The sequence below is a fragment of the Drosophila sulfurigaster genome, chromosome 2R (assembly GCF_023558435.1).
Source record: "Drosophila sulfurigaster albostrigata strain 15112-1811.04 chromosome 2R, ASM2355843v2, whole genome shotgun sequence".
NCBI lineage: Eukaryota > Metazoa > Arthropoda > Insecta > Diptera > Drosophilidae > Drosophila > Drosophila sulfurigaster.
This window is the reverse complement of record NC_084882.1, coordinates 6,738,160-6,751,007: the sequence shown is the minus strand read 5'-3', so window position 1 is coordinate 6,751,007 and position 12,848 is coordinate 6,738,160. Positions and strand designations below refer to the sequence as shown.

General features: G+C 37.6%; 3 protein-coding genes across 3 annotated transcripts; 2 read left to right on the top strand and 1 right to left on the bottom strand.

Moving 5' to 3' along the window:
- The first annotated feature begins 442 nt into the window (after nucleotides 1–442).
- LOC133838278 (protein takeout) lies at nucleotides 443–3,667 on the top strand. Its single transcript, XM_062269343.1, has 3 exons — nucleotides 443–551; nucleotides 2,742–2,827; nucleotides 2,892–3,667. Exons 2-3 carry the CDS (start codon nucleotides 2,758–2,760, stop codon nucleotides 3,563–3,565), a joined length of 744 nt encoding a protein of 247 aa, XP_062125327.1. The 5' UTR covers nucleotides 443–551; nucleotides 2,742–2,757; the 3' UTR covers nucleotides 3,566–3,667.
- A 756-nt stretch (nucleotides 3,668–4,423) lies between these two features.
- On the top strand, nucleotides 4,424–7,522 carry LOC133838279 (ubiquitin-conjugating enzyme E2-17 kDa). The gene is made up of 3 exons (XM_062269344.1): nucleotides 4,424–4,634; nucleotides 6,463–6,748; nucleotides 6,820–7,522. Exons 1-3 carry the CDS (start codon nucleotides 4,591–4,593, stop codon nucleotides 6,943–6,945), a joined length of 456 nt encoding a protein of 151 aa, XP_062125328.1. The 5' UTR covers nucleotides 4,424–4,590; the 3' UTR covers nucleotides 6,946–7,522.
- Nucleotides 7,523–10,296: 2,774 nt separating this feature from the next.
- On the bottom strand, nucleotides 10,297–12,691 carry LOC133836654 (FERM, ARHGEF and pleckstrin domain-containing protein 2-like). The gene is made up of 3 exons (XM_062267246.1): nucleotides 11,461–12,691; nucleotides 10,509–10,908; nucleotides 10,297–10,372 (listed from the first exon to the last, which is right to left on the bottom strand). Exons 1-3 carry the CDS (start codon nucleotides 12,689–12,691, stop codon nucleotides 10,297–10,299), a joined length of 1,707 nt encoding a protein of 568 aa, XP_062123230.1.
- Nucleotides 12,692–12,848: the final 157 nt, after the last annotated feature.

The following is a 12,848-nucleotide window of genomic DNA, read 5'->3' as shown; positions in this document are numbered from 1 at the left end:
TCTTAACCTTTTCACCTGACAAAAGGCATTGTGTTGGGGGGATGGAGGGTGGGGGTATCTGTGACTAGTAAACTAGTTAATGCGACTTCCTTGGCTGCTGCTGCGCTGTTCAGTGCACTCAGAAGGCGGGGTATTGCCAACAAGCATCGCATTATAGCACATACAGAGGCAAACTGATTTGTATGAACACGATCATTAAGATTATTATTATCATTAAGTCAGTCGAAGCCGCTTTGAATCTCGTTCTCACTATTAAGCCTCTCTACCTCTCTGACTCTCGTGTATCTGCCTCACTCTCTCCCTCAGTTGGGAGTTGGCATGAGTATGGGTATGGGTATTGTCAACATGTTTTGGGGTTCTACGTTACGTCTATGGCTATTCCTAAGTTCAGCCGCTCATGTAAATCCAATCGTTTATTTTTTGCTATAAAATACGAGCGACTCTACAATTTTGCATTCAGTTCGTTTTGTTGACGGTCACTTATACCTCACGCCTGAGATCCAAACAGACAATCGGTTCTTCAGTAAAAACTACAAATCTAACATTTAAACGTTAGTACAATTTATACAATTATTTATAATTGAATCGCTGCCATTTAAAGTGAATTGAATGTTCCTGAATAAGAACATTTCTATAAATGTGTGTTTACAACAAAAAAGTAGTTTAATACAAAAAACAGGATTAGTCAAGTTTTTAAAAGGCAAAGGCTTTTTATTTGTTTGTGACAGTGGAATGTTCGTGTTCTGTTAAAGTGGTCATGCTTAGTCAAGACTCTCTCGATAATCTGCTAGAAACGATAAGTCCTCGTTAAGAAGAGACTGATCGAATTCGAGCTCATCCTCTTCTGTGGGCGGGTCGACGGCTGCAGCAAATGCGTCCAGGTTTGATAGAGCATCCTGTGGATTCATGTAGAACTGCATGCGAATCTTATTGCATCCGTAGTTTAGCAGACCATCACACCTAGTTAAGTATTCAATCGATGCGTGAGTTACTTGGAAGATTACCAGCATCATATTCCGTTCAAATTTGTCCGCTTTGATTACTTTCCAACTATCCATTACCAACTCCGGGTTTAAATCATTTAGCATTCCCAGTATCTCGGCCGATTCTGATGGTGTCTCGGGTAGCCAAGCTGTGGCCCAAGGTCTCGACGGAATGTCTATAATATCGACTACTTCCAACTGTGCGCCTGGGTACACTTCACCAAGCTTCGCAACTGCAAATTGATAAAGCAAGGCCGATCTATCGTTATCACAAGCAATCAACTTAGTGCTTCCCTGAAACCATCCAGCATCTTGGCAAGATGGTGGCGGTCCTGGATTGTCCCGCAATACTTCAAGTGTTATCGAAGCCAGTGAAGCTTGAATCCAATACCATTGGTTTCGGGGTATTTTTCCTTCGACATTGCCATTATCAATAAGTCCGATTATTTTACGTCCTCGTGCAATATCTGTAAATGACTTCTTCGATGCACTCCCACATGTATTCGTAGGATTCGGATCGGTACGCCCTATTCTTGAAGTTGGCGTAGGCGGCTGTAAAGAGCCCAAACTTGAACTTGACAAGGAGACATCTTGAGAAGGCATTTGCAGTTTTACAATCAAATTCTCCCGTGCAGTTCCAGAAACTGGTAAAAGAGATTCCTTGTAATCGAGTCGAAAATTCGGAAGAACAGCCTTGGCCCAGTTAACGTCCTCTTGGATCCGATAAAAGTCTTGCTTAGACGATGCCTGGGCTTCTGTTATTGGTGCTTTAATATGGCGGGATAATATTCGTTTTGCCTTTACTCTATCTTTGGCGTTAGCTTGCGATGGTTCACATCTGATGAAATTTACCGGTCTATTACTCACAATTGGGACATCAGTATAATTGCCGCTTCCAGGGCCTTTATGATTAAAACCTAAAGGTTCGATCGGCTCTGCCAAGCGATTTGTAAACTTTTCTTCTTCCACTCTTCCTCTGGGTCTCTTATTAGGAGGACCACACTCCGATTTTGTATTGTTTTGTTGTTTTCTATTCATTGTGTCTTGTTCCCACGAGTAGCGGAGAAATAATATGTCCACTCGGGCAGAGATCCGCAGTACCCAAGTAAGGCTAATTTCAACAAGTGGTTGCCAATCACTTGAGGTCTCCGTTCACGACTGGGCTAGTTTTGATAAACCTGGGCTCCCAGCCAAGCTGACTTTCAGCACGGGTCGAATAACACCTTAGCCCAGCCCAGGTGCAAGATGAAATGAAAAAAGTATATGATAAGATTTTAAAAGGTGGTATCATAAGCCCCTCGTCAGTGCTTTGGTCAATGCCAAGCACCCGCTGATTGTCCGGGACTGCTTATTTGCGGATGTAGTCTATACAGTAGCGCTTATTCGCAGCTAACCTCTGACCTAGAGGTCGATCGCTATCCGCAACCTGCGACCCGTCTGGTAGCCCCAGCTAGGCCCCTGATGAACCATCTCTCTAGTTCTTCAGGCCAGATTAAATTTTAAGCTGAGAATTCAGTTCAAGCAGATAATACGCTGCATGAGTGTAACGCTATTATCCTAAAGTCTATAATCAGAAGCTTGGGAAAATATTGATAATTATAGCATTTAAGACCGTCGCAGAAGCACAATTAGCTTCTCTGACGTCAATTGCAATAGCAGTACTGAACGGAACTTGGAATGAGTTGACACTATAGCTCCTAATTATCGTCGGATCTAACTAAACCTATTATTAATGACTTGCCAAATTGTTAATTACAGAAATCGCAAGCAAAAAATGGTATCCAGATTAATTACAGTCACAATTCTCGTTTGCTTCCTCGGCATCACCTATGCGGCCACTATGCGTAAGTAAAAATACAAATTATATGCTTGAACAAAACAATAATTATAACCTTTAAACCCCATTAGCTGACTACATCAAGATTTGTCATCGCAACGATCCCGAGCTATCCAAGTGTGTAAAGCAAAGTGTGCACAATCTGCGTCCATATTTAGTCAAGGGTATCAAGGAAATCAATGTACCCTCCCTGGAACCCCTCTACATCGGTGACCTCAATATTCTGGACGGCAGTTCTGGCGGCATCACGGTCAAGGCCAAGAAACTGACAGTCTATGGCGCTTCCAACTTTGAAATTACTAAAATGCGAGCATCCATACAGAACAAGCGATTCGACTTCGAACTGATTCTTCCGCATCTGCAAGGAGAGGGACAATACGAAATAAATGGCAACATCTTAGCGCTACCTATAAAGGGTAATGGACCCTTTGTGGGCAACTTCACCAACTTTGTGGCTTATGTTCGAGTTACTTACGATGTTAAGAATGTCAACGACATCGATTACTTTGATATTAAGGAGTTTGCATTGAAAATTCGCACTGGAAAAGGTCGCTTGCGTCTGGACAACCTCTTTAACGGCGACAAAGTGCTTGGCGATGTTATTAACCAAACCATCAATGAAAACTTTGAATTATTCACCAATGAAGTGATAGCGCCTATTGCTCGTGCTCTAGAGGTTAAATTCCTGGCAATTGCCACCAAAATCCTTGAGAACTTTACTTATAATGAATTGTTTCCCGTTTAATTGCGAAGCGTGCTTGGAGTCGAATGCTAATGCTTGTGATACAATTAAATTCAATATTCTAGTGTAAAATTAATTCATAAATAAATTAAAGTAACCAAAATACTCCCATTGTAGTGATCATTTATTATTCAGTCTGTGACATTTTCTCGCCTTTTCGTTTAGTAATCATTAACTGTAAAAACAACACAATTTCAGCCTCTTTTTATGTACCAAACAAAGTGACCGCTTCTATATTTAAAAAAAATACTATTTCCAATATGCCAAAAATGTCGAAAAAATGAACGAAATAAAGATTTTAAAAAATATATAGATACCAGTGTTGTCAAATATTTTCCCGCTAAATCTAGCTCGTTTATTATTAATTAAGGAGAAATAAGCCACAAATTCTTAGTTTGAAAAATACTCCAATATTTGTATTGAGATACAATTAAAAATATTGTTGGAAAATATATCAGTAAAATTATATTAATAGTATTAAACTTTGACAAATTAGTGCAAACTTTGCATTACCCATACAAATATTAAAACATGATAAGGATTTTAGAAAATATTATTAGGCACACTGTGATAATGACTGGAGACCGATTTTGTTGAATCGAAAAACGTATCGAAAAAATTTTGTCAACAAAATATTGTATTATTGACATATTTATTACAATGCGTAGGATGAAATATTTTTGGTGCTAATATACCAAAATTTGGTGAAAACAATTCCTTTGGAATTTTTTATAATTAAATTACGGCCACTTATTAATCTTGTCTCATGTGTCAATCTCTTAATTGAATTGGCGAAACAAAAGAATGTAACCATAACGGGTGATCACAGAAGCCATTTATTTCGGTATTTTTTGCGAAGCAAAATAGTATATTTTAAAAATCAACTTGCGGTCACGCTGCTTGCTGCTCAGTCTGTGCCCTCAATTAAAAATAAAATTACAAAATTTCACTGTCTCTGTTTATAAAAAATCGCATTGTTAAAACGTTCTTATTTACATTAAACACAAGTGGTAGTAACGTTGTAGAACATGTCAACACCCGCACGCAGACGTCTTATGAGAGATTTTAAAAGGTAAGAAAAGTACACTGTCAGTCGTCGTGGTGTGAAATGAAGAAACGGGGCGACATACGTATGTACACGCATACATACATGATAAAGTGTGGATGTATGTATGTATGTGCATATGCCTGTGGAAAAGTTTGCGCAGCCAAAATACAAATGTGCATATGTGTATGTGACCCGTGTATGAATTGTGTGTGTGTGTGAGCTTGTACGTTGCTTTTTTCGCTGCTCTTTTACTTTGTGATACTACAACAACAATAACAATGGCAAACCAATAGCAATAGCAGTCGCAATCGCAACAACAACAAATTTTGTTACCTATGCTGCGCTGCGTCTTTGACACTTGACTTTGAGGCTGAAGCATAACGCAAACACACACAGAAAACGCAAAAAAAAAATAAAGCGAACATGTAAACTAAATCTGTGCAAAGAAGAACAGAGGCAAAATACAAAGCGTAATGTACGAAAATTCTTTTTCACCATTTGTGCTATTGCGTCGCAGACATAACATCAACAACAACAAAAGCCAACCAGAGCAGAAAGCAGACAGCCAAACTATAGACAAATAAATATGTAGATAGTTCTCCCAAACAGCTGCAAAGAGTCATCCTCCTCATCCTGGCTCCCGTACACGCCTCGCATCTCTGTTTCACCATCTTCCGTCATTTGACAGCGCTCACTTAACCTTGTTGACTCATACTCTCTGCCCCAAAGCAGCAACGCAAGCAGAGCAGCAGCGCAGCAGCAGCGCCTTCTTATTGGAATTTCATTCAACGATGTGTGGGATATTTTTCACCATTCGACTTTGTTAGTTTGCTCGACTTCTGCACTTCCTGACAAATGATGAATCAATTTGATTGTACAAAATACTAAATGCACGCTATGAGAGCATTACAAAGTTGCGTTCACCACGAGCAGCAGGTCCAGTAAATGTCAAGGCTGCTTCAAGGCAGCAGGACTTTGAATCAGCAAAACTCACCAGCTAACCTCCCACCCGCAACAACAACAATCTATGCCGCAGAAATTGTTTTGTTTATCAGCATTTATCGTCTACTGTTTTGTTTTGCTTTTTCATTGCGTATGTTATTGTTGTTGCTGCTGCTGTTTAATCGATGATTTCATTTTAAGCTTTGTCATTTGTATTGATTTAGCCGACTGAAGGGTGCGGTTGGTTGTTGGTTAGTCTCCTTGGTTGTTGGGCATCGCTTCTTGTGGGTTCAGTTTCTTGTAGTTGTTTCACACTCACACACACGCTCATTTTTGTGTATGCATGTCTGCTTGACCTACATTTGAGTAAGGTTCCTGGGAGCTTAAAACTAATAGAAAGGATTTGGGATAAAAATCGTAGTAAGCACCAGATGAACAAAAATGCTTTAACCTTTGACTGCATAAATTAAAAAAATTATATTCTAAAAACATTGATTTGTAATAAGTAGACATGTGGTGACGCGCGTGGCTTAATGAACTCACAATACACAAAAGCAGCTGTTGAATGCAACAACAACTACTGCGAAGAGGAAATATCTTATAAACATGACAGCGTCAAAATATACATACATATATAGTCACATATTTACATGTATGTGTAAATCATTGTATATAGACAAAGACACTCATGATTGGTTGGTCATACATGCATATATGTTTATAGTATATATTTGCCTCTTAAATTGTTTACCGTTTCACAAGGCATTGTTTTAAGAAGATTTAAGAATGTAAGGAGAACAATCTACTGATTTTCATGGATGTGAAGATATAATACTCGAGCTGAAACTATTAAGAAACTTTTATCAAGAACAACAATGTGACAATCTGTGATTATGATTCTTATTTGCAGACTTCAGGAGGACCCACCAACGGGTGTTTCGGGTGCACCAACAGATAATAATATTATGATATGGAATGCTGTGATTTTTGGTCCACACGATACTCCATTCGAAGATGGTACCTTTAAGTTAACCATAGAATTTACGGAAGAATACCCAAATAAACCGCCAACAGTTCGATTCGTATCGAAAGTATTTCATCCAAACGTTTATGCAGATGGTGGCATATGCTTGGATATATTGCAAAATCGCTGGAGTCCCACATACGATGTGTCGGCAATATTAACATCCATACAGGTGAGCATTTCTATTTTATAACAATCATATCTTGAAATGCTGAAATTTACTCTTATACATCTTATTTATAGTCACTGCTGAGCGATCCCAATCCCAACTCACCGGCCAACTCAACAGCCGCCCAGCTTTATAAAGAGAATCGCCGTGAGTATGAGAAGCGTGTGAAAGCCTGTGTGGAGCAAAGTTTCATCGATTAGCCATGCGCCCACACAGTTAACATCAACAGCAACAACAACAGCAACAACAATAATATTAGCAGCAGCAACAACAACAGCAGAAGCAGCAGCAGGAGCGTCTACAACAACAACGGCAGAGGCAGTTGTAGCAGCGATAACTTGCGGCGAAAAACAACAACATGCAATAATATAAACAAGTTTAAATTAAATAATATCAGATATATTTATAATAGTTATAATGCTATGAAATTGTAATATCGCCTAACACACACACACACACAGACAGACAGTCCACATATACCGCATACCCTTGCACACAAACATACACACACAGAGAGACCCGTAAAACAGGGCATTTTATATTTTCGGCGAAATGTTTTAATCGTAGACACGCGACAAGAAGCATCAGCAACAAGAACATCAACCAACCCACTGAAGCAGCAAACTACTTCAACCGACATCAATAGATATATCACCTAAAAAGCCTCTTATAAGCTAACAATAATATTAATAACACAAAAAGAATTCAATGTTATAATTCAAATAGCAGCAGAAAGAAAAGTTATTAAGAATAATAATAAAAAAATTTATAAAACTAGTTGGCAAATTTACTGCGTGAAATAGTTTCATTTTAAATTGCTATCAACAAATTAAAAAATTATAGCTCACACATATTCGTACATTCATAGACGATAAAGCCGAGATCAACACAACAGAATTAGAATCAAGCATTGATTGCAAATACACAAATATATACATACATATAATTATATGTTCAGCTATTTTAATTAGCAGGCTGCCAGTGAGTAAGCTGAAAATCTTAATATGTAATATGATGATTGATTATTCGCACAAGCTACCTAATATTCGGTTAATAATACAATTGGCTAAAAGTTGAAGGACACCAACGATACGAAGCCAAAATTTCTAATTAAAATTAAAATTTAATGTTAGTTGTTAGCATGCAATTGAATTAAATTGGATCTATGATATGTCTATCAAAGTAGAAAGAAATAAAACTGTATAACTATATAAATACCATATATATGTATGTACATCCTTAAAATCTCTACCCTGTGACCAATTCAATCCATCCCCAGATCGTGTAATCTTTTCATTTCAATGAGTGATAATCAATGCAATATCTTACTGCAATCGCCACTCTACCCGACCATGACAAAATGACCATTGTGTATGCTTAGTATTTAGATTAAACACCTCATAACTGCCATTTGCCACATGCTAAAATATTAACACCGACACATACACTCAAAAAATTACCCACACACCAATGCGTCTAGGCCAGGGCATTTCATTATTTAGTTAATAGTTTTTAAGCGTATTCTTACAATCGATCGTTCTAATTCGTTTTCAAATTGCTGTTCCTTTTGCTAAGACCCTCCACTTTGGCACTTTGTGTTGAGATGATGACTATGCTAACCATAATTGTGGAACGATGATTATGATATTGATAATTGATAACGATAATGGTAATGCTAATGATGCTCTGAGCATCATGTAAATGTATATGGATAATCCCCTTATAGCGGCATGTTGTTTTTTAATTTCATATTTCAAATTGTATTCAAATAAAGTTTTGCAATCCTTTTAGAGCTCTTGATATTGAGAAAACACAAATTAAAATAATATAAAATTAATAAAAATAAATACAACAACAAGAACAACAAGCAGTAAAATGAAGCAAATGATAACAATTTACCTTATAGATTTCAAATTATCAATAAAGAACTATAAAATAAATTACTATTTCCGTTTCTATTCTTTCAAGCAGGAATTTCCAGGTTAATCGGTTTAGTTTTTCTTTTACATGTACTCGAACATACATATTTGCTTTGAGACATTTTAATTGCTCTATGAGGACAGAAATTGCGAAATGATAAAAACTACAAATTTGTCGATTTTTCTACTGTCCATGTCAAATTCCATGACATTTAGTGTGCTTGAAATGAGCTTTTCCTTTAATTTTATTGTTCCCATAGTGGCAATGGTAAAATAGTGCCTCTGGAAGATTACAATACCCAAAGTGTCTCACACTATTGAAAGTCAAATAACTACATTTTCCCATTGGTTCGCAACATATTGAAAGTTTACTCGAAATTTAATCTTTAGGTTCGATTGGAAAACAAAAATCGTACAATTTGAAGTCAAAGATATAAATAATACTTTGCTTTAAAGGCTAATATAAAATGTAAAGAAGCACACATCATTGGTACCAGCAACTCGATCATTTAATAATGCTTTTTAAGCCATAGCTGCGAGATTAGCCACCAGTAAAGACATTAAAATTTAAAATATTCTACAAGTCGATCAGTTGTTAAATAAATAAGTCAGCGGGGAAAATTGTCAGCTTCTGACCAATAGCAGCATATCACACTTTGAGATTCCTATGTCCATCGTTGTTTGATAACGAATTTCCTTCTCATTAAATCAATATTGCACCCTGCAGTGAGAATAGCTATTTTGTCAAAATTGCATTTTCTGTTACTGATGGTGATAAAAATTAAGTAAATGATGGATGATAAATATCAACAATAAATTTAAATAAAATTGATTCAGCATATTGAAATATGCGATTAAATATAATAATTTACAATGTATTTGCGTTTCCAACATCTATTGTTCATAATAGTTAACACATTTAGGTCAAACCACAAATTTTAATGGCTTTTAAAGACTATTCCTTCATTCTTCTTCTGCCTACGATTTTTACTTGTTGTAATTAAATTGTTTTTGCTACGTAGTTTTTGATTAAAAATGCTCGTATATTTGCAAAATATATTAATTTGTTAAATACTATTAAAGATAATGACTTATGCTTAGTTTGTTAAATTTGTTTAAAATTGAAAACAATGAAATCGTTTTATCGTGTCGTAAGGCAATATTTAATTTATCATAAACAAATTAAAATTGTACTTCAATTTGATATGATTTCTTTTCATTTTTAATTATTAATAATTTTAATATATGTAGAATTATTTCAATATTTGACACCGAATGAATTAGAAAAATCATATATATATGAAATTATAAGGCACTTAGCGCAGTTTTGACAAAATATAATGTGTAGAGTAAAATAGGGACCAACACAGAACATGACAATAAAAATAAAATACGAGAAACTATATACATGGAAGATGTAGAGCTAAAAGAATACAATAAGTTGAAAAACTTTTAATTTGAAGAGCTCCAGTACTAGCTTAAGAGTCAAGTAATATAATCGGGAATCTTTTATGTGGTGTATATGTTGTATATAAAAAATATATAGAATACTAAAGGCATTTCTTTGCGGAGATACAGCTTCTGCCATTTCCATGGAATTGCACAATGGTTCACTTCGGGATTTCATTTAGTCTAATTGCTGGATGCATGACTATGTATGTTTTTGAAGTCCTGGGTTTGAGTAGTACTGCGTAGCACTTCCAGCCATCTAGGAAAAAGTTATGTATTATTGGAAATGTTTTTATTTTTACTCTATATGTGAGGGAAAATACCTGTTATATGTATGTGCGCTCTCTGCTCTAAAGAAATAAACGTGATTCTTGAAGGAGAGCTTAAAAACAAACTCCTTTTGAACCGCATCCTGATGACCTGGAGGTCCGACCGTGTACCCAAGTAGTGGTAGACTGGCCAGCGCAAACTCATCCTGATAGCTCTTGTAGAAGTACAAACAAAACGAGGTAAAAACTACCCAGAGTTTCTGCCATCCAGAGCTGTTTTTGAATTTACGCAGCAGATAGCCGGAGAGCTGATGCTCCGCAGCGATGAGATGATCTCCCAGCCCAACGGTGGCGCCACGATGCCAGCAAACGTGTAGCGCGGTGTTGCTGCGAGAGGGCTGTGTTTTGTTCTGCTGCTGCATAAGAAGTTGCTGTGGCGTCAATGGACCGCCTCCTCCAGTGCTGCTGTTCAGGCTGTTTGTGCCATTGCTCAGACCGATCATGTCGAGTCCCTCTTCCGACGAGCCTAAATACAGAATGAAGTGAATGTTTTAGTGCACAAATTGATAGTTATGAAGTCGGACTGTTAGGGTTATATTTCTTACAACGTTTTGCAAAGTGCTTTTCTTGCCAGTCATATTACGAGAAGAATTAGAAATATAACAAAAAATTAAACTAATTTAAGAAAACATAGGCGTGTACATTGAATGTATGTATATTAAGAGTGTTTTAAAAACCTGAACAATTAGTAGTAGATAAATAATAACGAATTTTTAGAAAAGTTGTGAGTTGAAGTAAATTTATGAAGTAAGAAAAGGATGAATATTACCCCGACGATAATATTTCAGATGTATACATAGTGAGTACCTCAACCCAAAAAGTAAGAAAGAATTCATAAACAGACTAAATTGCTCTATCCTCCCCCCTTGTTATCTACTCTAATAAATCTAAAAACAACTATTTTTTAATGTGAAGCTTTTAGACCTGTTCAGCATGCTCTTATATATGAAAAATTGTAGTAAAGTATTAAGAACTGTGTACTATAACAACCAGAGTATAGGTTTTAAAAGATACTTACTGCAATTTTTAAGTGTTGTGAACTGCAGCTGCGTATTTGGTGCCTTGCTTTTAATATCGGCCGCCGCCTTGGACAGTTCGGCTAGCCAGAGGGTCTTCTCAGCGGTGGTGCCAGCACTCACCGTTATTGCACATTGTCCTCCAAATATGGAGAACGTATTGTGCTCGGCATTCTCGGTTAGTAGCGAACGCACTGGTACATGACCGAGTATACGAAAACTTTGATCTAATGGTGACTTGGAACCGTAGAGCAGAATATCCGAAAATAGGAAGAACATGCGCTGCTGTAAGCCACGCTTTGAATGCTTCAGCAGGCAGCCTTGCCGTATAAGACGGCGATGAGGCTGCACGAGTTGATCGAAATTGATATCTCGCTGGAGTTCGCAGAGTTCCACAAAGTTGGCCGAGTCAGGGAGTTGGATGCGAATCGGTTTGGTGCTGCGTATAAGCAAATGATAGACAGCCTGGCAGTCGGCATAATCGATATGTTCCTCAGCATAGTAATCGCAAAGTCGCTCCAGCAGCAGTTGATAGTGCAGCAGACGATTCATTGGCTTCAGTAGCAGCTCACCAATGGGCAGATAACATACCTTCTGCTGCTCAAATTCCTTGTAGAGCTGCTGGAAGCGATTATCCGTCTCGTACATATCATTCATGCAGTGCAAAATGTCCAGATGGGTCTGCACGTACTCGTCGTAGATGGGCAGAGCGCCCATGTGCTTCATCATGACATCGCCAATACGATGGGAATCATGATTACCGCGTCCCTCCCACTGCACCATGCGATGCTCGATATCTCGCAGAAAGAGATTGTGGTGCTGCGACAGCGAATCAAGCAGCTCGAACAATGGCTGTAATTGCTCCACATCATCCAAGCTCAGCACTTGCCTGAACGAACAATTTAGTACCTCCAGATCCTTCTTGTACGTGCGCTCCGTCATCAGTAACTCCTTGGCCAGAAAATAGCTTGGCTCTGTGGGCCATTTACGTTTCTTAACCTCTGTGTCAACGTCGTGGCTATTGGTCCGAGGTAATCCGTTACCATTATGTCCATTATGCGCAGTGGCTACACCAGTGGCAAGCTCTTGCCGCTTAGCATGTTGGATTTCTGCCTGAATGACGTCGTATGTACCCGCCTCAGAGCGCGATAAAGAAGACGATTTATCGGAACCCAGTGTAAGATCATAACGGTTCGACGGCGTAGCAATCTCACCGCGTCTATCCAGTGACATGTTGCCGTTGATGCCGTGATAGACATCTGAAACCCAAATAAAAATAAAAAAAATTATAATATTAAAATAAAGTAACAAGATTAAGTAAATTTAAAATCTAACTTTAAATAAGAAACGCATAATTGAAATTATAAAAGTTGCTGCAGAAGTCAAAAAG

Excerpts from the sequence above, each read along its gene's own strand:
- LOC133838278 (XM_062269343.1), top strand. The coding sequence starts at position 2,758 with ATGGTATCCAGATTAATTACAGTCACAATTCTCGTTTGCTTCCTCGGC. Across the intron at positions 2,828-2,891 it reads CACCTATGCGGCCACTATGC|CTGACTACATCAAGATTTGT; the intron begins GTAAGTAAAAAT and ends AAACCCCATTAG.
- LOC133838279 (XM_062269344.1), top strand. The coding sequence starts at position 4,591 with ATGTCAACACCCGCACGCAGACGTCTTATGAGAGATTTTAAAAG. Across the intron at positions 4,635-6,462 it reads CTTATGAGAGATTTTAAAAG|ACTTCAGGAGGACCCACCAA; the intron begins GTAAGAAAAGTA and ends TCTTATTTGCAG. Across the intron at positions 6,749-6,819 it reads CAATATTAACATCCATACAG|TCACTGCTGAGCGATCCCAA; the intron begins GTGAGCATTTCT and ends TCTTATTTATAG.
- LOC133836654 (XM_062267246.1), bottom strand. The coding sequence starts at position 12,691 with ATGTCACTGGATAGACGCGGTGAGATTGCTACGCCGTCGAACCGTTAT. Across the intron at positions 10,909-11,460 it reads CACAACACTTAAAAATTGCA|GCTCGTCGGAAGAGGGACTC; the intron begins GTAAGTATCTTT and ends TTCTGTATTTAG. Across the intron at positions 10,373-10,508 it reads CAGGATGCGGTTCAAAAGGA|ATGGCTGGAAGTGCTACGCA; the intron begins GTTTGTTTTTAA and ends ACTTTTTCCTAG.